The sequence below is a fragment of the Castor canadensis genome, chromosome 11, assembly GCF_047511655.1.
Source record: "Castor canadensis chromosome 11, mCasCan1.hap1v2, whole genome shotgun sequence".
NCBI classification, from domain to species: domain Eukaryota; kingdom Metazoa; phylum Chordata; class Mammalia; order Rodentia; family Castoridae; genus Castor; species Castor canadensis.
This window is the reverse complement of record NC_133396.1, coordinates 35,345,712-35,372,645: the sequence shown is the minus strand read 5'-3', so window position 1 is coordinate 35,372,645 and position 26,934 is coordinate 35,345,712. Positions and strand designations below refer to the sequence as shown.

The 26,934-nt window shown below is 33.7% G+C and overlaps 1 protein-coding gene across 6 annotated transcripts in view; it reads right to left on the bottom strand.

The window, feature by feature from the left end:
- Brip1 (BRCA1 interacting DNA helicase 1) overlaps positions 1-26,934 on the bottom strand; it is a 135,810-nt gene that overhangs the window by 77,194 nt on the left and 31,682 nt on the right. For all 6 annotated transcript variants that reach the window (XM_074046231.1, XM_074046235.1, XM_074046232.1 and 3 more), the window contains 7 exons: positions 20,999-21,220; positions 18,457-18,656; positions 10,083-10,215; positions 7,577-7,731; positions 4,299-4,464; positions 4,041-4,181; positions 1,858-2,019 (listed from right to left, as the gene is read on the bottom strand). In XM_074046231.1, coding sequence (XP_073902332.1) covers positions 1,858-2,019; positions 4,041-4,181; positions 4,299-4,464; positions 7,577-7,731; positions 10,083-10,215; positions 18,457-18,656; positions 20,999-21,220 — 1,179 coding nt within the window. The remainder of the gene's footprint in view (positions 1-1,857; positions 2,020-4,040; positions 4,182-4,298; positions 4,465-7,576; positions 7,732-10,082; positions 10,216-18,456; positions 18,657-20,998; positions 21,221-26,934) is intronic.

The window sequence follows — 26,934 nt, the reverse complement described above, 5'->3', positions numbered from 1 at the left end:
AGTTTTGTATATAATTGAAGTTAGGTTGTATTGACTCAAATGAGATTACTATAATCTTAAAATAATATCTACAATCCTTATGGCAACAACAAAGAAATATCTGTAGGATGTACACAAAATAAAATGAGAAGGAAATCACAACTCATTACTACAAAAATGCTGAACAAAAAAAGAAGCAATAATGGAACAAGTGGTAGGGGAAAGCTAATACATAAAGAAAGCAAATAGAAAAATGACAGAGTCCTTTCTTATTGGTAATAGCTTTAAATATACATGTAATAAACTCTTCAACAAAAAAGTGGACACTGACAGGATTAAACAAAAAAAACCTACAGAATAAGTACAAGGGACCCATATTAGATCTAAAGACTGAAGATTAAAAGAGAAATGATGTAGGCCTGGGGATGTATCTGAATGGTTTGCACAAAGCCCTGTGATCGATCCCAAGCATCACAAAATGAAACACAGTAAACAAACATAGAAGAAAGACAGTATAGATAAGAAAGTGTCCCCTAAATATCAAGAAGACAAGATCAATGCCAGTTTTCACCACTTCTACTCAACATAGTAGTTCCAGACAAGTAGTAAGACAAGAAAAAGAATGAAAAGGTATCCAGATTATAAAGGAAGAAGTAAAATTATCTCTGTTCACAGATAACATGATTTTATGTATTTAAGAAAGTCCAAGGCTAGAGGCATGGCTCAAGTGGTAGTGTCTGCCTAACAAGGGAGAAGCTCTGAGTTCAAACCCTAAACTAAACCCTAGTACTACCAAAAAAGGAAAAACAAAACAAAAAACCCTCAAAACATCACATACATACCACCTTTAAGAGAAATTCAGCAAAGCTTCAGAATAAAAAATCACTACAGAAAAATCAGTTGCAATTAAACAACCTGAAAGGGAAATTAAGAAAATGATCCCATTCACAATAACATCAAAAAGGATAAAATACTTAGGAATAAACTTAACCAAGGATTCAAAAGACTTGTGCAATAAAAACTATTAAACACTGCTAAAAGAAATGTCATAATTAAAAGGAAAGACATTCCATTTCATGGTTTGGAAGACTTTTTCCCCCAGTGGTAGAGACTGAACCCACAGCATTGCACATATAAGGCCAAGTGCTCTACCACTGAATTAAATCTCCAATCAGAAGACTCCCTATTGTTAGGATGGTAATACTGTCAAAAGTAAAACTCATCCAAAATTGCATATGGAATCTCAAAACTCAACATAGCTAAAATAATCTTGAGAAGTAATTTCCATTTCTCCATATTGAAATGCAACATGTTTTGATAAAATGTGATATTACTCTCAGAGATTATTTGTAGTTTCAATGTTTTCAATAATGAGGTCTGAAATGTACAACATAAATTTAATTTCACCTAAAAAATTATTAAAAATCAGAGTGACTCTAAAAACAAGCCAAAAACTCTCTTTTAGTCAGATGCATGAAGCAAAATAATGGGCAAAAAGAACATGTGGCTTAGATTTGCTTTACTGAAATATTCAAAAGTATAATTTATGAAAGTGAAAAAGTACACTAGTCTTCCCTTCAACTATGAAAAAACTATGTTGCTTCTAAGAATAAAAATCACATAAACATATAATCAGTCCTCTAATAACTAACATTTTGTTTAACAAAGCTAAAAGGTCTTATCACTATTTCCTCAACCATGTTAAGACTTGTAAGTAAAACAGCAGTAGAACAACTGGGTAGTATCTTAATAAATAAGAATATGACATATAATGCTCAGAAAACTATAGTTACCTTACTATTTCTCATTATAGAAAGTTTATCATGGTATTTCTACATGACTTTTTAAAGTTAAGAGAAACAATAAATATTCCCTTACCTTGTAAGATGGTAAAAAACACAAAATTCCTTGGCCCACAGTCTGGCACACAGATAATAAAAGCGCTCCCACTTCATCCTGGAATTCAAATGTTTCAGTGTGCTGAAAGGTAGCACAGAGAGTCCGACCCTTAGGGCCTGAACCAATGGTACCAACCCAAACCTAGAATATCAATATGTAAGTGTTAGAACTATGCCTAAACAAGGTAGGAAAAATAATACTTAGTTCAGAGTACTTTCATTTAAATGAAAAGAAGATAAAACAACAACAAATTCAACAGAAATTCAGCAGAAACAACTGGAAAATATGAATATTGACTGTATCGTATCAACATTAAATTGCTTGGATGTTTTCACAGTACTGTGGTCATGTAGGATAAGGTACTTATAAAGCTGGGGATGTTGCTAAGTTGTAGAGTACCTGCCTAGCATGCATAAGGCCATGGGTTTGATTTTCAGCAATGCTAAAAAAAAAATAATAATAATTAATTACAAAGGATAATGTACTTGTTCTTAGACGATATATGCTAAACATTTAAGGGCAAACTGTCATAAGGTCTACAAATTATATTTGAACAATTTATCCAAAAATGAGCAATATTTTACCTCTCCATCTAGATCCATGGGGAACCAAACAAAATGTTAACAACTGATAAATCTAGGTGAAGTATATAAAGATATTCACTATATTAATACTATTATTTCAACTTTTCTGAAGTTTATAATATTCCAAGATAAAAGGTTGAGGGAATCAATGAATGAATGGATAAGCAAAATGTGCCATATACATACAGGGGATATTAGTCAGCCTTAAAAAGAAAATTCTGATCCATGCTACAAGAGATGAACCTTGAGGAAATTATCTATCATATGGACAAACTTTGAGGACATTATGCTAAGTAAAATAAGTCAGTCAGAAAAAGACAAATACCTTATGATTCCACTAATAAGAACTATCTAGAGTAGTCAAAGTCCTATAAAAAGAAAGTAGAATGGTGTTTACCAGGGACTACTAGAGAGGGGAAATGGAAAGTTGTTTAATGGGAATAGAGTCACAATTTTGCAAGATGAAAATGTTCTTGAGACTGACTGGCTATGCAACAATATGGGTATACTTAGCAAGACTGAGTCTTACTCTTAAAAATGGTAAGACGGTAAATTTTATGCTATATTTTACCACAATTTAAATTAAGAAGTACTTCTTAAGTTGGAGGATGTTACAGTATAACACTGTTCAGTTGAACAATTAGCGTTATAATTCAGTGATATTACAAGTTAAACAGACTTTGTACACTAGGTTAAGGACATAATTAATGACAGCATACAAGAATAATCTTATAAAATATGCTGAATTTACTAACTCCTATATTTACTTGTGCCTCTAAAGAGGGCAACTTGAAAATATGGAACCTGTATTCTTACTATTGTTTACAGTAATGTTTCTCAACAGGAAGCACTCTAGCATTTTGGAAAGGAATTTCTTAATTATATAAAAGCTAAGCACTCTGAGCCCTCAACTTCTAAATGTCAGTAGTTGCTCCCAAGCAATTGTGAGAACCCAAAATATGCTCAGTTATATAAAGAACCAAAATTGTGTTAGGCACACAGGTGATGTTAAACATGTAGCTAACTACTACAAATTACTTCTTAAAAAGGAACAGGAGGCATAATGAAAAATAGTAATTCAAATATTTCCAGGAAATTTAAAATAACATTTATAAGATATTATTTTTCAAAATAAAGTATTAAATGACTATACTTGTGAAAGAACTATTTCAGGTTAATAATCTAAGTACAGAGAAAAAAAGAGAAATAAAAAAGAAGAAAAAAGATACACTATATTCTAATAGAAAAGAGAAAAAATAATTATACAACAGGGACTCCAGTAGTCAAAATTTTCTTTTGCTTTTAGAGTTCACAGAAACACTAAAACTTGTTCAAATGAAGAATCTGTAGTACAGTCTTGGTATCCAAAGAAACTGGACTGATGAAATACTATTAATTAGTATTTCCTTTTGTTGACAAAACTAAGTAGCTGACAGTTTTTCTTTGCTTCTAAAAACTAAAATGAATATCATATGAGGGTTTGTTTGCTGGTATTTCAGATACCTTCCAATTTGTTATATAGAATTATATTGAGGTAAAAAGATCAAGAGCCTCAAAAACCAACAAGGAAAAACTAACCTGTGAGTTATTAATGACATGGTTAGCCTCTAATTGGATAGTAAATGTAACACCAAGCTCTGATGAAAAAGATTTCATTGGTGATAATGTACCAGATGTCAAAACAATTGTCCGAACTTTGCCATTAATATCTGAAAAGGCCTAAAAGGAAACAACATTAGATACATAAAATCATCTTTAAAAGAGTCAAACACACTCATTTACTTATTGGTATTGACCAAGAAGGCAAAACTCTCATTTACAACATGAGAAGCTTACCACAGCTGGATTTAAGCACCAAAAGTTTAGGACATGAACTGCAATTTTCTGTCGTGAACGTTTCTTATTTTTTGGTAGCGCAAAGAACCCATTTTTATCTGAAATTTCAATCTGATTTGTCCAGGAGTAAGTCTGTTGAATAGCAATTTTATAATCATCTGCAAATCTAAATGCAAAGACAATACTAATTCAATGGCAAAACATTATAAAACATGTAACGACCCAGCTACATACATAAAAACTGACTTTATTAAAACTCAATTGAGAGTCATACCTTACCACTCAAAAGTAACAATCTCCTCACCATCAAATTCAGTAATTCTGATGTAAGTTAAGCTATCAAATCACAGGATCAACCAATTCTTATAATCTAACCAGCTAACCCTCATCAGCCATATCCCAATCCCATCTTCAAACATTACATAAACCATGGGTGAACCCAGAATTAACATTCGAGCTTTCTAACTCCCAATTCCAAGCTCTTTGAACTCTATACTGCATAATTAGTTACAAAACAGAAAACAGCATATGGTTAAAGAAACTACAAGGCAAGTTATATATTTTTTTCCCCTGTGAAATACATTTTACTTATTTTATTGTTGTGCTGGGTAGAGGTATACTGTGGCATTTACAAAAGCTCTTACAATATATCAAATATATCATACCTGAAATCACCCCCTCCACAAGTTACACTTTTTAACTGCATGAGAACATAGATAATTTGTAATGAAAGTTTAAAAAGTATTAGAAACTAATTATAAAAATTTTAAAACCCTTTAAAATTTGGGTCTCAGTCTTCATCTTCTTTTAATGAAGGTACTGAGCTAGTGAGTATGTAATGCCATCCAGTTTATAACTTCTTTTAGTAAGAAGTAATAAGAGTCTATGAAATGCCTAGGCTTACCAAGAATAAAATGTGGTATTCTAGACTATGTCCTCATTATAATATTTCATTGTTAATTTCACCCCTAGAGAATTTAGATCTCAAAGTACAAGTCAGGGACTCAACTGTGGAGGGAATTTTATAAAAATGCTAGGAACCAAAAGCTATAAAATTCTAAAAGAAAAAAAGGGGAAACTCTATGACATCGGATTTGGCCATGACTTCTTGCATATGACCCTAAAAGTACAAGCAACATTAACAAAAAAGTAAATAGATCTCAATAATTAAAGTTTTCTGAGCCAGGATGTACATGCCTGTAATTCCAGGTATTCTGGAGGTGGAGGCAGGAGGATGGAATGTTCAAAGAAAAATACAAACAAAAGGGCTGGGGGTGTGGCTCAAGAGGTAGAACCCTTGCCTAGCATGCATGAGGTTCTGGGTTCAATCCCCAGGACAGCCAAAAAAAAAAAAAAGTGAAAAGACAACTCACAGAATAGTTGGAAATGTCTATAAAGCACATATCTGATACAGGATTAATATTCAAATTATATGAAAAACTACTACAATTCAGCAAAAGGAAAAAAAAACCCAATTAAAAAATGGGCAAAAGACTTAAATAGATACTTTTCCATAGAAGATCTATCTCAACATCTTCACTCATTAAGGAAATAAAAACAAAAAAAACAAGAAGATATTGCTTAACAGCCACAAGTTACTTGATAACCATTAGCATGGATGGCTATTACACAAAGGAAAAAAACACACAAAATAAAAAGCCTTAGCAAGGATGTAGAGAAATCAGAAACCTTCATGCACAGCTAACGGGAATTAAAATGGTGCAGCTGCTGTGGAAAACACTATGGCAGTTCCTTCAAAAGCTAAATTACCACCTCTTGCAATTCCACTGCCAGATGTGTGTGCAGCCCGAAGAACTGAAAGAAGAATTTAAACAGTACACCAATGTTCACAATAGCAGTATCTGTAATAGGCAAAAGGTAGAAAAGAACTCAAATGCCCAACAACATAAAAATGAATTAACAAAATGTGGTATACACTACAAAGGGTTGGTTGCTTTTTTTGTTGTTGTTTTTTTGCAGGGGTTGGGGGAGAGGAGGAAAGTTCTGGTATTTGAACTCAGGGTCTTATGTTTGCTAGGCAGGTGCTCTACCACTTGAGCCACACCTCCAGTGCTTTTTGCTTTAGTTAGTTTTGAGATAGGGCCTCTCCTTTTGCCCAGGCCCACCTGAAGCATGATCCACATATTTATGCTTCCCTTGTAGCTGAAATGACAGAAGGTGCATGCCTCTACACCCAGCTATTGGTCAAGATGAGATTTCCTGAACTTTTTACCAGTGCTGCCTCAAATCATGACCTTCATGATCTCCACCTCTTAAGTAGGTAGGATTACAGGGGTGAGCCATCATAACCAAACAGTATTATTCAATCATAAAAAAGAAATGAAATTCTGATATATGCTGTATATAGATGAACTCTAAAAACATTACCTAAGTGATGTGAAATAAGCCAGATACAAAAGGATAAATATGGAATGACTGCTCTTACAAGAAATTCCTAGAAAGAGCAAATTCATAAGATAAAGGTAGAATAGAGGTTCTAGGAATTGTAGTGAGGAAGTTGAGGGAATAATTATCATAGGTATCATTCCTGCTCATAATGATGAAAAATTTCTGAAGTGAACAGTGTGATGACTACACATGTGAGTGTACCTTGTGGCACTGAACTGTATACCTAAAAACAGTTAAATTGGCAAGTTTTATGTATATTTTGAAACAATTAAAGAAACACTTTAAAAAATCCTGGAAGTAGGTGGTACTATAACTTGACAAGTGATAAAGTAGGAGTTCCTTTTTCACAATTCATTAAATAAACACTTCAGACTGTACAGGAAAGTGACTTTGATACTGGTAGACACATATCCAAATTATATTTAAAAGAAAATGTAGATGCTTAATTTTAGGACTGGAGGACCCTAAATTTAAAGATAAATTAATTAATTGTATTTACTTACTGATTTCAAAATTCATTTTCTGTAATAAATAAAACTAATTTCAATTGATCTGAGTTTGTACCAATAAGAGCAAATATAGTATCTATAACACTTGCTTCTCATTCTCCTTCTGTTTTCTGCAGTACTGGGGATTGAACTCAGGGCCTCAAGCACTTAAGCATTCCAGGCCCTTTTGTTTGTATTCTGTTTTTGAGACAGTCTCACTACCTTTCGCCAGATCTAGATTCCAACTTGTGATCCTCCTGCCTCCACTTCCCAAGTTGTTGGGGTTACAGATGTGTGCTACCATGCCTGGCTTTAAAATTATTACAAATTAGTATACAGTAGCATCAATTAGGGCATTATAGACCAGATATCTCTACTTACCTACTATTTTGCCTAAAAAGGTAGTCAAGCACCATAAAAAGTCCTTTGAGCATTATCTGAGTTGAAGCACTAATAATAGGTACTTCTCTTGTCTCTTCTTTACCATGAATTGGGGTGACTTTTTCTTCTTTTTGGAGAACAGCAGAAAAATGTCCCTGTAAGAAATTACCATACTAAGCATGAGGGGGACGATAAGGCAAGAAGGAAAAACTTGTCTAAAGTATAATGAATTCCAAAGGAAACATGCATTGAAATTTTAGGTATACATTATTAGTACACAGTGCTAACAATATACTTTTGTTTTTATTTTATTACTATCATTATTATTATTTGTGTGTGTGTCAAGTGTTGCTGGGATTAAACCCAGTGCCTCACACATGTTAGAGAGGTGCTCTATCACTCACCTAACCCAACATTATATTTTGGATTCCCATATTAACTAAATTCTCCTCAAAGATACCTTAATAATGAGTTACACACTTAGGAGACTCATTATTTCTTTAGGAAATTAGGATACTATTTACTACCCTTCAGAAAGTAATGAACTAAATAAAAAGGTAATAAATGATTTCTCCTAGGGTCTTAAAAGAACTGATGTCTGGGTTATATCCAGGAAATAACTCTGATGAGAATAATATGACTACATGATAAGCAAAATTTATTATTGTTTTTTGAAGTGACGAGGACCAAATCCAGGCCCTCAGAAATGCTAAGGCAAATCACCCTGCCACTGAGCCAGACCCCAAACTCAATAAGCAAAATTTAAATGAGTCAAGGAAACAGTACATGCAATAAATCCAAGAATAGATGCATTGAAGAAGGTAAGATGAATAGTCTGGTATTATCCTTGTCATCCCTGCCCCAAGGAAGTACAGCTCAGGGCTAAGACAGAGTCCCTAAGCCTGCAATTCCTGCCATAAGAGAAAATGAGAGCATAGTGAGTGATGACTGGAATGAAGAAAATGAGGACTAAAAATATATATACTACATTATCCAGTCTTAAAAAAGAAGGGAATCCTGCTACTTGTGACAAATTCCCGTTGAAACGGGAAGACATTATGCTATGTGAAATAAGTCTGAAACTGAAAACATGTTATCATTTACATGTATAATGTAAAAAACGTCATGCTCTATTACTGTATACCTTAAATATACACAACTTTTATGTGCCAATTATACTTAGATAGTGCTGGGGGGAAAACTTACTGATGAAAGAAAATCAAAAAAGTGGAAGATGTAATATTGTTAAGATGTCAGTTCTTTCCAACTTGATCTACAGACTCAATGCAATCTCAAACAAAATCCCAGCAAGTTAGTTTGTAAATATTAGCAAACTGATTCTAAAGTCTTTATGGACAAAAGAAAACTCTAGAATGGTTAACAAAGTACTGAAGAACCTTCAGAGAAGTGACACTACCCAACTTCAAGCCTTACTATAAAGTTATGGTAATCAAGACAAAGTTGTATTTGGAAAGGAACAAAGTCATGAAAACTCAAAGGATGTGCAAGGCTCTGGGTTCGATCACCAGCACAGGGGATGAGGGGACATGGAGAAACCTTAATCACATACTGCTATGTGAAAGAAGCCAGACTGACAAAACTACATATGGTGTCATTGCAACTATGTAGCATTCTGGAAAGGGCAATACTGGAATCAGAAAGAAATCAGGGGTCGCCAGGGTTTTGGCAGAATATGGTATGGTGTGGTGGATGTATAAACACATGATTTTCAGCACACAGAATATATTCTGAATGATAACATAATGGTGGATTACTAGGCAAAACCTAGTTGAACTATATAATACAGAGTGAATCCTAAATTATGGACTTTAACTGATAATAAGGTATAAATATTAATTCACCAATTATAATAAATATACTATATTATACTATTGTCAGTAATAGAAAAAACTATGGGCATGTGTTTTGTGTGTGTGCACACACAAGTGCATGCAAGTGTGTGTGCACACATATATGTATAGCCGGGGGTGGAAATACTGAGAATTGTGAATTTTCTGTTCAGTTTTTCTCTAAATCTAAAACCACTCTCAAAAACAAAGTCTTACTAGTTTAGATAAATAAGTACAAAAATATATTCTTGCTGGGTGCCATGTCTGGAATCCTAGCTACTTGGGAGGCTGAGATCTTTCTTCTCTTTTTATGTTCCAAAATTTTAACTTTTGTATTTAACAAAATTAATTTACGACCTAAAAATATTGACTCTTTTTAGCTGTGAACAAAGCAATAAATCCCTTTAATGTTATATTTCTTTAAAAATAAATAATGATATTTTTTCCAACCATAATATATTCAGGCCATCACTTAAAGATTATCAGATTTAGATAATAAAAATTTTAAACAACTAAATTGCTAATTTTTAAAAATTTTGTATTATTTAGTTTTATTATATAATAATATATAATAATTATTATTATTTTATGGATTTACTCACTACTAAATCACTTCTGACTGACTAAAATTTCAGGGTGGAGGAAAAGAATCTTACCTGCAAAATAGGAAAAGTAGCAGTAGTGATGCCCATTTTGTATAAATTTAAAAGCATTTCATTTCCACTCCATATTTTATAAGATGATTCATAGTCCCTTTCTACAAGGTGTTCAGAATTTTCTTCTAACCAACTAGAATAAATTTAAAAATTCTGTCAACCAAATTTTAGCCTTAGGTGCATTATTTCAACAGAACAAGAGAATTGTTATTGTCATACATTCATCTGCATTCCTTGAAGCTCTTGGGATAGAAATATGAATTAAGACACTTTTAAAAATGAATTTTCATATGGTAAAATAAACATATATATGTATACATAATTGTACCTATACATATATATAAACATATATACATAGTTATATATACATATAGATATACATATATATATAAACAGTGTTTATTGAGAAAGAAACATGCAGGAAGGCTAGGGGAATGGTCCTGGCAAGCATGTGCAAGGCCCTGAGTTCAAACTCAAGTACCGCCAAAAAATATAAGCATGTGATTTCCCAGTTGTGTTTTTGCTGCTTACTTAACTAATGTCTCTCCAACTGAGAGTCAGGGATTAGGTGCTTACCCCAAATGCATATATAAAAGGAAATACAAAATGATGTGATAAATAATAGACTGCATATTTTAAAAAACTGGATTATTTGAAAATATATAAACACTCATTATAATATATACACACACATACCCTCATATGTTCAGTAACTGTTTTGACTATGTCGTCACTTTGTGTCAGAGGTTGTTCTAAGTAGAAATTATAGCAGTATATAAAGTAAGCAAGGTCTTTATTCTCATGGATATTACAGTTTATTTAAGGGAGACAGTAATAAACACAGAAACATATATAAATAAGTAAATCTCAGGTAGTGATATACATATAATGAAAATAAGTTAGATTTATATTAATCTAGATTACACTATCTAATTGCTACTTTAATTTGAATGTCTATGTCATTCTAGCTAAACTGAATGCAAAAAGTATTTAGATAAGATCAGGAAAAAAAAGTGTATTACAAGCAGAAGGAATAGCTACTGCAAAGATTCTGAGGTAGTTAACAAATTGTGCTTCAAGTACTTGAAAAAAAAGCAATGTGGCTATCACAATGGGCAAAATGGGTCATGGTATGAACAATGTCAGAGCGATAAAGAGAAATCAGATCATTTTGAGCCAGGATAAGAAATACAGATTCTACTCAAAGTTCAATGGAAGGATCTAAATAGAGAGTTTTAAATACTTGGGAGGCTAAGATAAGGAGGGTCATAGTTCCAGGTCAGCCTGGGTGAATAGTTCTCAAGACCCTATCTCAAAAATAACTGAGTAAAATGACTAGAGGCGTGGCTCAAGCAACAGACTGCCTACTTTGCAAGCATGAAGCCCTGAGTTCAAACCCTAGTCACACACACACACACACACACACACACACAGACACACACATAGATGATGCCAACTTCCAAACCACAATGGATTATAAGAGAAAGAGAAGAGTGAAAGCAGAGACTTGTTAGAAAGCTGTTACAGTATTCTTGTTGAGGAATGATACTAAGATGATAGACACAGAGTGAAGGAAAAAAAAAAAAGGATAGGTTTCTGCCACATAGTACAGGTGACATATATAAGACTTACTGGTGAACTGGATGAGGTGAGGCAGTAATCAAGAATAATATTTAGATTTTTTATTTGATGAATTAGTAGGCTTTATTTCCTTAGATGGGAAAGATGGGGGAGGGAGTGGACAATAAGTAAGGAAAGGGAAGGAATTTGTTTTAAAGTGGAAATGTTTATCTGATAGCCAAACAGATATAAAGCAGGTAGTTGGAAATATGAGAGTCACAATCCAGGGAGAGAAGATGGGGCTAGAGACATAAATTCAGGGCTCAGAGAACTATAGATTATTACTCTACGATATGATACTAAGTTATATAACTTAGTTTTCCCTGAATGTGGAGCTAAAAAACAAATTAGGTCCCAGAGCCTGACATGCCAGCTCATGCCTATAATTGCAGCCACTTAGGAAGCAGAAGTCAGGAGGATTGCAATTTGAGGCCAGTGGGGGCAAAAAGTTAGAAAGATCCCATCTTAACCAACAAGCTGGGCATGGTGGTGCACACCAGTGATTTTAGCTATGCAAAGACCGGGGGTAGGAGGATCATTATGGTCCTGGATGAAAGTGCAAGACACTACCTGAAAAATAAAGCAAAAAAGGTTTGGTGGCATGACCCAAATGGCAGAATGCCTGACAGCAAGTGGGAGGCCCTGAGCAAGGGAGAAAGTGAAAGAGAGAAGAAAGGAGAAAGGGAGAAAACTAGGTCCCAGGACCAAGTCCTGAGGCATTCCAACATTTAGGCATAAAACAGAATTGAGAAGACTGGACAATGAAAAGGAGGAAATCCAGACATCCAAGAGATGTCTACCAACAATAGCCAAGAGGTTAAGAAAATAGAAAAATAACCTTTGGATCTGGCAACAGAGAGATCACTGGTGACCTTGACAAGAACAATTAGAATTAAGTAGACATCAAGGGCTGGTGGAGTGGCTCAAGTGGTAGAACGCTGGCCTAGCAAGCATGAAGCCCTGAGTTCAAACCCCAGTACCGCCAAAAACAAAACAAGTAAATATCAACATTACTAGGAAGGATGATGAACGAATGTAATGAAAAAATTAGCAACGATGGACAACTCAAAGAACTATGCTGTGGAATAAAAATGGTAAAATTCTATAACAAGACACAACAGGATGGCAAAATGAAGGGGGGAGAGAATTTTCTTCTATATATCATTAAGGAAAAGCACCATAACAAGCAAAGGACAGAGATGTCAATGAGTAGATGATACTAATGAAACTCTTTAAGAGCCATTTCATTCATACTGAGAGAGCTGTAAATGAAAACTACCTTAGGATACCACTTTTTCACCCAGCAAACTAGGAAAAAAAACCTTTCATACTCTCAAATACTGCTGGTAAAAGCATGTATTAGGTCCCTACTCACCTACTTACAATTTAAAATTTAACAATAATCATCAAAATTACAAATAGATCTAATCTTTGACGCAACAGTTCCAATTCTATAGGAATTTTTCTATAGACATACTTTGCATACATATGAAATGGCAGAGATTCAAAGTTATTCATGACAGCAATATACTAGCAAAAGACTGGAAGCAATTCCGATGAGACTGTGAAATAAACATTTGATTTCTGGCATACAATCCATAAAATCCTTGTCTTTTTATAAGCTAATATGCTGAATGATGGGGCCTACTCACCGGAAAGATCAAATTGGATTAAAGAGGTAAGTCTTTCAGTCCAACTCCCCAAGTTCTGGGGAGGGAGAAGGGCTGAAAGCTGAGTTGACATGATTTTAATAACCATGCATATGCAATGAAGTTTTCACAAAAACCCAAAGGGTAGGGTTCAGAGAACCCTGGGAGGCTTGAAGAGGGTGGTGCACCCAGGGAGAGAAGTATCATATACTTTCTCCCATACCTATGCATCTCTTCATCTGTACCTCTGTAAAATCGTTTATAATAGACTGGCAAACATAAATGTTTCCTTGAGTTCTGTGAACTGCTCAAGCAAGTTATCCAAACCTAAGCAAGGCATTGTAGAAATAATTTATAGCAGGTCAGGCAGAAACACAGGTAACATAACCTAAGGCTTGCAACTGGCATCAAAAGTTGAGGGAATGACAGTCTTGGGACTGAACTCTCAACTTGTGGGATCTCAACTAAACCTGTGAAATTTGATGCTATTCCAGGTAGACAGTGTTAGAACTGAGTTGAATTGGATTAGAGAACACGCAGCTAGGGGTCTGATGCTGCAATCGCAGGGCACAGACCAGCTGAATGGATTTTTAAAAAATATTCATTTACTGTTGCACACCTCACTGGCAAAGACACATACAGGTTGAAAGTGAAAAGTATGGAAAATGATATACCAAGTAAGTACAAGCTGAAAGCAAGCAGGAGTAGATAGAGTGATATCTTTCAAAGTAGACTTAAGCCAAAAATAGAACAGTTAAAGATGGAAACTACATATTAATACAGGGAACAACCCATTGAAATTGCTACAATTTATAACAATTATAAATTTATATGCACCAAACACTGGTGTACTCAACTTCATAAAACAAACACTATTGGACATAAATAGACAGATACCCAGACACATTAGTAGTGGGAGACTTCAATAAACTACTGTCATCAATAGATCATCCAGACCAAAAAAACAACTCAGCAAAGAAACTTCAGAATTAAGCTGCAACACAGAGGAAATGGATGTTATCAGACATCTACAAAATATTCCATCCAACAGCTGCAGAATACACATTATTCTCAGCAACCCATGGAACTCTCTTGAAATAGATCACAGGAAGGAACTAGTTGCTCACACCTGTAATTGTAGCTACTCAGGAGGCAGAGATTAGGAGGATCACGGTCTTAGGCCACTCTGACCAAAAAAAAAAAAATTCAAGACTATCTCAAAAGTACCCAACACAAAAAAGGGCTGACAGAGTGGTTCAAGTGGTAGAACACCTGCCTAGCAAACATGAGGCCCTGAGTTCAAACCCCAGTACCACCAATAAATAAATAAATCACATTTTAAGACATAAAGCAAGTCTTAACAAATACCAGAAAAATGAAATAGCTTTATGAATTTTATCAGACACTAATGGAAGAAAATTAGACATCAGTAACGAGAGAAACTACATAAATGGAGATTGAACAATACAGTTTTGAATGATCAGAATGGCTCATTGGAGAAATTAGAGAGGAAATGTAAAAATTCCTAGAATCATATAACTTAAAGAAGCAGCTCAAGCTCTTAAGAAAAACAAAAGAAACCCAAAATTAGTAGGCAGAAAGAAATAATGAAGATTAGGGCAAAAATTAATGAAATGGAGACCAAAAGAACAATATAAAGAATCCTAGCTACTTGGGAGGAAGAGATTAGAGGGATTGTAGCTTGAGGACAGCCTGACAAAAAACTCACAAGACACCATCTCAATCAATAAAAGTTGGGCACAGAAGCACACACCTGTTATCTCAGCTATGGGGGACGCACAAACAGGAGGATCACAATCCAGGCCTGGGCATAAATATCAGATCCTATACAAAAATAGCCAAAGCAAAAAGGGCTGAAGGTGTGGCTCATGTGGTAGAGCATCTACCTGGTAAGTGCAAGCCTCTGAGTTCAAACTCCAGTACTGCCAAAAAAAAATTATCAATGAAACAAAGAGTTGGTTCTTTGAAAAGATAAACAAACTGACAAACACTTAGCCAAACTGTCCAAAAAGAGAGAAGATCCAACTTAACTGGGCTGGAAGTGTGGCTGAAATTGTAGAGTACCTGCCTAGCAAGTGCAAAGCTCTGAGTTCAAACCCTAATACCTCCAAAAAACAAACAAAAAAGGCAATATTACAACAGATAAATTTCTAGACACATATGTCCTACCAAAATTTATACAAGAGGATATAAACAACTTAAAACGGCTATAATGAGCAATTTAATATTGAAGCAGTAATAAAGAGTCTCCCAACAAAGAAGAACCCAAGACTAGATGAACCTGATGAGAAATCATAGAATTTCCACCATTCTTTTCTTCCTTCCTCCCTTCTTTGTCTTTCTTTCTTTTGGTGAAACTGGGGTTTGAACACTGGGCCTCACGTTTGCTATTACGGTCACTCTGCAGCCCCCTCCCTTTTTTTTTGTGTTGGGTATTTTCAAGACTGCCAAATTCTAACAGACCTTTAAAGACAAACTAACAGCAATGCTCCTCAAACTATTCCACAAAATAGAAAAGGAAGGAACATTACCAAACTCATTCTACGAAGACGGTTTTACCCTAATACCAGAACCAGATGCGGGCACAACAAAAAAATGAACACTATAGACCAAGTTCCTTGATGAACATAGATGTAAAATTCTAAACAAAATATTTGCAAAACAAATTGAACAAGACATCAAAAAATGATATATCATGATCAAGTTGGTTTCATTGTTCAACATACACAAATCAATAAACCTAATACAGCACAGAAATATAATCAAAACCCAAAATTACATGATCATAATAGATGCCAAAAAAGCCTTTGACAAAATTCAACATCCCTTCATGATAAAGACCTGAAACAACTAGGAATAATAAAGGCTATTTATGTGACAAACCTATAGCCAACACCATACTAAACAAACAAAACAACTGCAATCATTTCCTCTAACATCAGGAACAAAACAAAGGTGTCTACTCTCCCCACTCAAGTGCTTGAATTCTTTCTCAAAACAGTAAGACAAAGAAAGAGGAAAAAAAAGAGACAAAGAAAGAAGTCATTATCCCTATTTGCAGATCACATGATCCTATACTTAAAAGACCAAAAGATTCCACCAGAAAACTCTTAGAACTGATAAACCTACATAAATCAACATACAAAAATTAGTAGCTTTTCTATATACCAACAATAAGCAAGCTGAGAGAGAAATCAGGAAAACAGGTCCATGTACCACAGCCTCAAATAAAAATACTCACATATAAAATTAATTAAGGAGGTAAAAGACCTCTACAATGAAAACTATAAAACATTGAAGAAAGAAAGCGAAGACATTAGAAGATGAAAAGACTTCCCATATTCATAGTTCAGTCAAATTTATGTTGTGAAAATGGCTATATAATCTAACACAATCTATAGATTCAATACAATCCTCATTGACATTCTTCACAGAAATAGAAAAAAACAATCTAAAACTCCATACGGAACCACAAAAAACTCAGAATATGTAAACCAATCCTGAGCAAAATGAGCACTGTGGAAGGTATCACAATACCTGACTTCAAGTTATATTACAGAGTCACAGTAACAGCATGGTATTGGCACATAAACTGACAAGGAGACCAATGGAATAGAATAAAGGACCCAAAATAAGCCCCCACAAGTACAGCCATCTGATTCTCAGCAAAGATGGCCTCTTCAACAAACGGTGTTGGGAAAACTGGATGGCCACATGGAGAAGATCCCTAAAACTAGATCCCTATTCCACACCCCGTACAAAATAAATTCAAAATGGATCAAGACCTTAATATAAGACCTGAAACTTCAAACCTACCAGAGGGAAATAGGAAAACACTTGAAAATACAGTCATTTGCAAGGACTTTCTGAATAGGACTCTAGCAGCTCAGGAAATAAAGAGCAAAAATGGACAAATGAGACAGCATCAGATTAAAAAGCTTCTGCATGTGCTGGGGACATGGCTAAAGTGGTAGAGCATCTGTAAAACAAGCCCCATACAGACAGACAAACACACACACACACACACACGACTTTTGCACATCAAAAGAAACAATTATCAGAGTAAAGAGACAGATCTCAGAATGGAAGAAAAATCTTTGCCAATTATTCATCTAATCGGGAATTAATATTATACTAATAAAAAATTTAAAAACACTTTTCCATTTATCTTTTTTTTTTGATGGTGTTGGGGTTTAAATTCAGGGCATCACACTTGCTAAGCAGGCACTCTATCATTTAAGCCACACCTCTAACCCTTTTATGTTTATGTTACCAACAAGAAGAATAAAAAAAAAGAAAGAAGAAGAAAGCTTCCTAGGTCATGAACTGGAAAGAACTCCAAATTATACGGTGAAATGAAATGGAAAAAAATTTTTCCATTCATTTTTATTTAATATAAAAGTGAAAACAATGAGGGCTAAGGCAATATATCTATATTAGCTCATACATAAATAGGGCCTGAATGATAATGTTCAGGAGAATAGGAACTAAGCTGTTAGTGGATGGGATGAGGAGGATTTTACTCTATAAATTTGTATAGATTTTATGTTCAAACCACTAGACTGTCTAACATTCTAATTTTTAAAAAGTACACAATTAGAAAAATTCCACAATAGACCGAATGAGATGTATAGTCAGGAAAAGTTTTTTTTCCCTAAGATAACAAGATTCTAAATCAACAACTTGGTCTAATAAAAGACATATTATCTAATGTAAAATTTAATAAAATTAGTACTATATCTATTATTGTAAAGTACCGAATTTTCATTAATTAAAATCCATCAAACTAGAATCCTACTCAAATTGGAGGATAAAGCAATACATACAGTCACAACCCAAAATGGTAAAGTATTTCAAATAAAACCATGTTCAGTTTCTGCTCAATGTCCTACATGCATTCTACGGGGCTGTTAAATTATCCTGCTAAATTAGGAGAAAGATTCACAATTATTAATTTTTAAAAGTCAATTATCTCCATTATAGTATTTTGAATAAGACAACAGCTTCCATGAGGCATTTTTAAAAACTTTAACTGGCAAGGAACAACCCAAAGGCAACATAAATACACTGACAAATAATCTTACTTAATGAGACTGTAGCACACAGCCCGCAGAGGTTCATGGTCTTTCTTCCTTATATTATTGCTGACCAAACTATCTAGCTCATCTCGAGCAAACCGAAGCTGAACTTCTGTTACACTGTAACTTGCCGATTCCCGAGCACAGTCTTCAATGTTATGAGCTTCATCTAAAATGACAACCTGTTCTTTCAGATTTATATCCATCTATAAGACAAAAGAATTTTCCTATAAAACATTCAGCAAAATTTAATACCAGCAAGCAAAAATTTCATTTAAAAATTTAAACTATGGGCCAATATTGCTCATGCAATTATATACACAACTGATTCTAGGCCTTAAATAATATTCTTGAAACAGCAAGGCCAACCACGTATCAGTTCTATATTATAGAGTTTGATACTTTTTACTTTCAAAACAATTTGCAAAACTATCAATGAAAAAACATGAATTAAGTGAGCAGGGATCAAGATATTGCTGGCTATACAGGATATAAAATCCCATGAATTTTAAAACAGAATACAAATCTTTAAAAGTAAAATAGCAATGCAAGATTTAAATAATTCCCTCAATACTGACATAATGAAGTACAGTACATAACTATTTGGTTTAAGTGTGCCCTGCAACCCTTCACCTTGAGTATTGCTCTTCCCAAACTCCTATGTGATGCTGTAAATCAAGGGACGTCACCACTCTTATAACACTGATAAAACCCACAACCAAAGCTCATCAGGTAAATTAAATATTCTACCCCTCTGTGGTTACAGTGACTGGGGTCAGGTGCAGGAATGGACATGACACTGAAGCTAAGCCAACCAGAGTAATTTGAAGGGATTAATGAGGTCATGTTCTTTTCTCTAGATTAGCTAGCTGCTTATGGTCATTCATCCTTGTTCCCACAAGGAAAGAGCTTGCCTGAGAATAAAGCCAGTAATGTATTTTTTCTCAAGTTCTATTTAAGTTGGGTTGTGTCACTTGCAGATGAAAGAGTCGTAACAAGGAAATGTCACAAGAAACTGTGAATGAGTTATTTTTAAAAAGTAGTAACATGCACAGCACTGAAAATGACTGAAAAGAACTGTGGGACAGCAGAAAATAGATTGAGGTTTTAAAAATGAGGACAAAAAAGAATATAGAGGTATAATTAAAAGTAAAGATATAGTATCTAGAAAGGACTACAATATAATTTTTGTAGGGTTGAAGTTGGGAATTTTAGTATAAGTCTGAAGAGGCAGATCTATGTCATACTATTAAGCATCTTGAATATAAACTGAAGAAATACGGACTTTATCTAGAGCAAAGAGGTCAACAGATTTTTAAGTAGAGAAGGATGTAATAAAGACAATATTAGGAAGACTAACCTAGCACTGATACATACAATAGTTTACAGGGAAGGTGCCATTTAAGAGGCAACAAATAAGACATAGACAGTATTAAGGACAGTAAACATAATGCCTAGTAATTCTGAACTTAAAAATAAAAAGAAAGCTAATAAGAATTTCAAAGTCAGACCTAAAGAAAGGAATAAAGATTATATCAAGTTAGTTACTTTTTGTTTTATGCTGTAACAACTGGATGTCTCTCAGAACCAGGTAAACAAAATCTGAAATTAATTTCTCAGAAACTAACAAAGCATAATTTTCATAGCTTTGTATATTCTCCCAAGGTAAGTTCTTCAAAACAGTTTTCTCAGAGAAATGTTTTTAAATAATTCTTTTGAACTATTCATGAATGAGAATAACTTTTTTTTTTCTTTTCTAGCAATACTGGGGTTTGAACTCAGGGTCTTGTGCTTGTTAAGCAAGCATTCTATCATTTGAGCCCACCTCTACCCCTTTTTGCTTTCATTTTGAGACACTGGGATCTGAACTGAGGGCTTCGTGCTTGGAGCCACACCTCCAGTCCCTTTTAGTTATTTTTTTTATATAGTCTCCTATTTTTTTCTAGGGCAGGCCTGGACCACGATTCTATTTATACCCCTTCCCATAATGAGTATGCCACTGCATCCAGCTTATTGGTTGAAAGGGGGTTCTCACTAACTTTTTATCCAGACTGACCTTGAACTACAATCCTTGTGATCTTTGTCTCTGAAATTAGCTGAGATTACACATGTGAGCCACTGTACTGGGCTTTTGGAGATATTTTTGATGATCACAACTTTGAGTAAGCTACTTGCATCTAGTAGCTAAAACCAGCGATGCTAATATATATCCTACAGTCCGCAAGACAGTCCACTACAAAAAAGAAATTATGCAGCCCAAAATATCATTGACAAGGTTGAGAAACGATGCTATAATCCCACTTCAATTACTATGTCCTTAAATTTTATTATTCTGGAAATTAAAATGTCTAGGCCTAAAATTCAGCTTTGAATATATCTTCAATATATTGGAGAATACATTAACAATACTCTAACATTCATGTAAATTTACTTAACAGTAATTCAACAAAAAGCAAAAAAGAAAGTAAAACATCTAAAAGCTTTTATATTTATTCATCACTTCTATCTAAGTACAAAACAAAGTTCTAATTTTTACATATATACTCACACTTTCCCTTATTTGTGCATCTAGAAGATAGTTGTAGGGACAAAATATTATATCGGCATCATCTAACAGTTCACGAGCTGTGTAATATGGACAAGCCTTTAGTTTTTTTCCTAGGCTGACAAGTTCTTCTATATCCCAGGCTTTGCACATTCCTTGAAGAGTCTGAAATGTGTGTTGATCACTAATTTTATGAACACCATGATAAAAATAGCAGGATCTCCCCTAAAAATAAATATGCATAACTGAAATGTTAACCAATGCTGGAGAAAAAGGGATAATACAAGTTTATCTCAGTTACAGAAACATTATTAAAGTCAGAAGCTAGTATTGTACAAAGGTAACAAATTATACCATGCTTATAATCACAACCTTTTTTCCCCTAAGACATGAAGTATCATTATGTTGCTCAGCTTGCTCCCAACTATGGCACCCAAATGTCTTCCTGCCTCATCCTCCTGAGCAGCTAGGACTTCAGGCACAGGCTACCACACCCTGCTACAAACACAATCATTTTAAAGAAACAAAAGTAGGGTTGGCTCTAAATCAAAGAGAGCTCCAGATACCCCAAATTAACTTGAGAAAAATATTTTTAATTATATTTGCTATGGCTGTGTTCTGATTAAAGTGATATTATGCATAAAATATTTCAGGAAGAATAATCAAAGCAATGGCGTCACTGGCTGCTTTTAAGGATGAGAACTAAGTGACGTAGGCACAGGGGTGGAAAAGTTTTTTCTCTGTTAACCCTCTTCTAGCTTTTCAACTTTGGGTCATGTCAAAGTATTCAAATGTAACCTGGAAGGGAGGGAGGAGAAAGGAAAGAAAAGGAAGGTAAATTACAGTATCTTGGGGAGGGGGGGGAACAGAGATCATCACAAAAAAATTCAGAAAAGACAACAGAACCAAAAGCAACCTAAATTATAATTCCATTATACAAAGAATGTACCATTACCATGTTGATGTATTTCATTGCTATTTCTTCTATACATATGTATGTAAGGATACAGTGTGCCCAATATTAAAATACTATTTTAATAATTTTTCCTCAGGCGCTAAGGATTAACAATCTAGCCACAACAAACAAACATTTTACTGGATTCATTTATTTTCCTCTGCCTATTTTATTAAACATATATCAGGAAAATCTCTTATCATAAAGCATTTTTTTCACTGTTGCTCATATATGTACACTGAATTAATGTGCCATAGTTGATAATCCAGTTTCCTTCTTACTGAGCATTTAGACTGTTAATAATTTCTGCTTCACAAATCATACTGCAGTGAACATCTACAGGCCCTTGGCTAAACCATTTCTAAGTATTTACATTTTTAGAAATGGCATATGGGATCAGAGACTATGAAGTATTTTTAAGTTTCTTGAAAACACATCACCAAATTAACTTCCAGAAAGTGTATACCATTTAATATTACCCATTCCCACATCCTCAGAAACACTAAGTACATACATACATACATACATATATAATATATATATATATATTATATATATACACACACACACACACATACATACATACATACATGCATGCATACACATTTTTTGAGAAAGGGTCTCACTATGCAATTCAGGATGGACTCAAACTCAAGATCCTCCTGCCTTAGACTCCTGAGTGCTAGGATTATAGGCAAGCACCACCGTGCCCACCAATACTATCTTTTCTTACTTTTGCCTATGCTAAAGGAAAAAAACTAAGAATCTTGCTTTGATTTGCATTTTTACAGTTTCTAGCAAGGTCTTTGTTTTTGCTGAATGAGATTTGAACTCAGGGTCATGTGCTTGCTAGGCAGGTGTTATACTACTTGAGCCACACCCTTTTTGCTTTAGTTATTTTAGGGATAGGGTCTCAGTTTTTACCCAGGCTGGCCTGGACCACAATCCTCCTGTTTATGCTCCCCACATAGCTGAGATGACAGGTGTGTGCCACTACACCCAATTCTAGCAAGGTTTTAACCTTATTTTGTATGAACATCCTAAAGGGGCTCACCAGTAATTTCTATTTATCTTTCACATTACCTATTAACATCCTTAACCATTTTATTATTAGAAGTAAACTTTTTATTACAAGCATTGATAAAAAATGTTTGTTAAAACCCTTCCTAGTAACAGTGTCTCATATACCCTTTCATGTAAAATTAGGCAGATGTAGCAGTGCATACCTGTAATCCTAGCACAGGGGAGGCTGAGGCAGGAGGATAGAGTGTTCCAGGCCAATCTGAGCTACACAGCAAAACTAAACAAATAAATAAAAACTAAATAAACAAAATGTTCAAAATTTGAAGTATAAACACACACCTTTAGTAGAAATATAAACTTCTAGCAGAAGTGCATGGGCAATTTCTCAAAAACTCAAAATTTTAATTTTTATCCTTAATGGGAATATGTATACATGCAATGTTTAACAGTCAAAAAACTCGAAATAAACCTAATGTCTACTACCCACAGCATAGGTGTTAGATAAATTATGGTAGATTCATACAAACGCTATACTCCTTCATGTGCTGATGTGTCAGGCTCTCTCAAGACATTCAGTGAGAAAAATAGGTATTGAATATGTACAAAGTGACTAAATTCACGTAATCTAGCTTTCTAAAGAATAAATACACATAAACTATACAAAGTGTAGTTTCCAAATGTTCTCACAAAATACACATAAAACTTCACAGTAGTTTCCTTGAAGGGTTCAAAGGACAGAAGAGCTAGAAAGACAGAATTTCTCTCTTCATTTTAAGATTTTAATCTTCTAACCATGTACATAGATTACTTTTTGTTTTTGGAGAAAGGGTCTCCAAAATTAATTAAGTGATGGAACAATGGGTCATTTTTATTTTATTAATTCCGTGTATCAATAAAAAATTAAATCTGATTTTGAAGTAAAAATACTTATCCTTCTTGGTTTATCCTTAATAAGTAAAATGTATATGTGTATGTATCTCTATTTTTTCTATGAATTATCCAAAAGAAAAATCTGTGTTTTCAAAACATACAAACATTATATACACCAATATACCTAGAATTTGCTAGAAACGAAGCCATAAAAGGTTAATAACTTATACAAAATGTCAGCAAACCAAAAGTTAAGATGTGAACAGCTACAGATTAGTTCTCCTAAAGCTTTGCATTCAGCTATGTGCAGAGAGACTATCTGCTGCTTCTCCAAAGTAATAAAAATAATTAGGAAGAAAGGGCTCACCTAATTATACTTATTAAGTTCATTTTTTATACTACTCTCATTTACTTTGTCTAACATCTACTACTTTTTTTAATCCTACATACTGTTAACTTCCCCATAATTTAATGTTACATTTTTGTTTTTAATGTAATCAAAGTAACAGTGGAATGGGGAATTGGACAACTTAGTTCGTCTTTTCTTGCTAATTGCGTGTCTGACTGGGCATACTTCGGGGCCCATTTTTCTCATGTGACAAAGCATCAAAAGAGTAGTTGAACCAGAAGCCTTTTAAGATTTTGTCTGATTCACTGACTGAATCATCTCTGCAGTTCCTTCCCATTCTAAAATTCTGCAATTCTAGAATCCCAAGACAGGTGGAAATGTACTAATTACCTTTCATGCTGAGTCTGATACAGCCCGCTTTAGTAATATGATGTTCACCATTTCTCCATTCCAAACATCTTCCATGCAATTCTGAAAGCTTATCTTTGTATGAAACAATCACTGGGAGTGCTCAGAATCTATTACTCTGAACTATTAAATCTCATTTTAATAAAAAACATTTACTTTATATCTCTTTTTTTTTTTTTAAGAATTGTCATTTCTGACTCTAGTTCAAAACACTTCTCTTAATTGAAACAAAAATTAACTTTTAAAAGACAAGTGCGTACTTTTCCAGTACAAGGGCACTTTAATAAAAGAAACAGTGAACAAAAACACATGTGCCTTCAAATCAAGCCAAAAAATCAGAAAGTTTACACTTAAAGGGTACTCAGAATGACAGCCCTGTACAGGCTGATAGCAAAACCAGAAAAGCTCATCCATTTTAGCAGTGTAACATAACCCTGAGGGGAGTCTGTCAATTGAAGCGTTATCACACTTTAAACTCTTTTCACTCAAACTGTCAAGTTATCTATTTATCATTTTGGCTTTGGTAATTCAGCCACAGTAAACATAGACACCTATGGTGACTTTGTAATTGACCCTCATTACAATACCAAATTACTCTGAGGGCTTGGGAACAAGAAAAAACAATGCTGGAGTATGCCCAAGAGGTAAGCATTCAGAGGCAGAATTAGGTCAAGAAAAATCACAAGTATTTATATCACTAATACTAAAAATAAAATGCTTGTTCACTTAAGGGCAATGAAAAATTCCAAACTCTAAAGTTCATTAAATTATTTTTACACGGTTCAAGCTTAGAAGGAAAGATCAATTAAAAATATAACAGCATTGCAGGATTCCAGAAGACTATATAAAATCAGACTATTTGCTTTCAATACATAATCTTTAATTTTAATTGCTTTTATCAATGTATGTACTTTCTTTTTACAAATACAGTTATTTTTTTCAAACAAAAAATTTGATAAAAACATAATGGCAGTGCCAGCAAAAAAAAAAAAAAGTTAGCCACTAATGGAAAGACACATACTTTTGTTTGTAATTTTACCATGAAGAGATGTTTTCTTTATTTCTTTAGCATTTGACTTTTCATCTCTCCTTGAAAAGAACATTAAAAACATATACAGTGAAAGAATTTCACAATTCTTCAGTTAGTAGGAAAAAGTTACAGGGAAATAAATGACTACAGAATTTCAACAGTGGTTTTGATTCAGGAATTCTGTATTTTCATCCTGGATCTGAACAAGTCATTCAAGTTTTCCCACTGGAATCCCTTATACTTACACTTTATAATCTCTCTTATACTATTGCTTAAATATCTATTAAAATATCTTTTGAATATTCCTAAATAAAGCTTGAGTAGATTCTCATCTAATAAGAAAAAAGCACTAAGAAAAGCATAATACAAAATAATTAATTCACATTCTATGGTAGGAAGTGATATATCAATGAAATGACTCTTAAGTGCTGCTGTCTTTTCTACAGAATTGACTCTATAGAAAATAATCTGATAATCTACTAGTGAGAAATTTTAAAAAAGTTTTCAAAATAAATTAAAATATCACTGGTCATTTCATATACTGGTTCACCAATGATTTCTTAGTACAATTTCATAAAAGGAATTTCAACTTTAGAGTAAATTGGTTATACTGGAACACAGATGCCCAAAATAATACTAACTAAAACAATATTAAAAATCCATATTTTTGGTTAAAAAGATTTCTCTATTTCTACCTATATTCATACTATTCTAATTTCCCTAGAAATTTTCAAAACTATCCATTACATTCTTTAAGATTAACAATCTAATCATTTTTCCCAAAATTTAATTAAAACATATTAATTGTACAATGTGGGTGATTTCATTGTGATATTTCCATACATGTATATACTAATAATTTTTAAAAGAGAATTTTGTGTCACTTAGAATTGAGACAGGATAATCATTACATTTCTCACTCAACACTTGATCTTAGCCAAAAGGCCAAGATACATTTCTCACTCAAAAGAACATGGCAAAAACAATTGCAAGTTTACTCAAAGAGACAGTCTAACTAAACTATCTTCTTTTGAAGTTTTAATTTTTAAAAATGTTAATTAGATCTAATTGCTATACACCGTCAAAACATTTTTATCTCCTCATATGATGACATCATCTACATCTGACTATTTTTGGTAAAAGATTTAAAAGGAAAAAGTAAGATGACATATGACTACAGTGGAAATTAACTTCAAGGGATTAATTATCTGCAAGCTTCAGGGTCAAAACCTACAAATTTAAACTTGAATAAAGATTTTCTTATAGAAAATTATTTTTCAAAAAACACCAATACTAATAATTAA